A 240-nucleotide genomic window follows, 5' to 3' on the forward strand; every position below is an offset into this window, starting at 1 on the left:
TTACCCTCACATACACACAACACAGGTCTTTTCCCGTCCCAGCGCTTACCTGAAGAAGTCTGGAGCAACGAGCAGGTCCTCCTCCAGCAGAATAGCCTTGGGGGCCTCGGGGAAACGCGAGAAGGCGGCGTCGAGGGCCATGCGGTAGTGTTCTGCGATCTTGCCCTCGATCTTGATGTCGACGTCGATCAGATTCTCCTCGTAAGGGACCTGCGGAGGCGAGGTATGGGGGACCTGATG

General features: G+C 58.3%; 1 protein-coding gene across 1 annotated transcript in view; it reads right to left on the bottom strand.

Moving 5' to 3' along the window:
* Nucleotides 1-240, bottom strand: part of LOC119591624 (protein O-linked-mannose beta-1,2-N-acetylglucosaminyltransferase 1-like) — a 6,235-nt gene that overhangs the window by 5,211 nt on the left and 784 nt on the right. Inside the window, exon 3 of the mRNA XM_037940377.1 lies at nucleotides 50-210. Coding sequence (XP_037796305.1) covers nucleotides 50-210 — 161 coding nt within the window. The remainder of the gene's footprint in view (nucleotides 1-49; nucleotides 211-240) is intronic.

Source organism: Penaeus monodon, chromosome 29, assembly GCF_015228065.2.
Source record: "Penaeus monodon isolate SGIC_2016 chromosome 29, NSTDA_Pmon_1, whole genome shotgun sequence".
Classification (NCBI taxonomy): Eukaryota; Metazoa; Arthropoda; class Malacostraca; order Decapoda; family Penaeidae; genus Penaeus; species Penaeus monodon.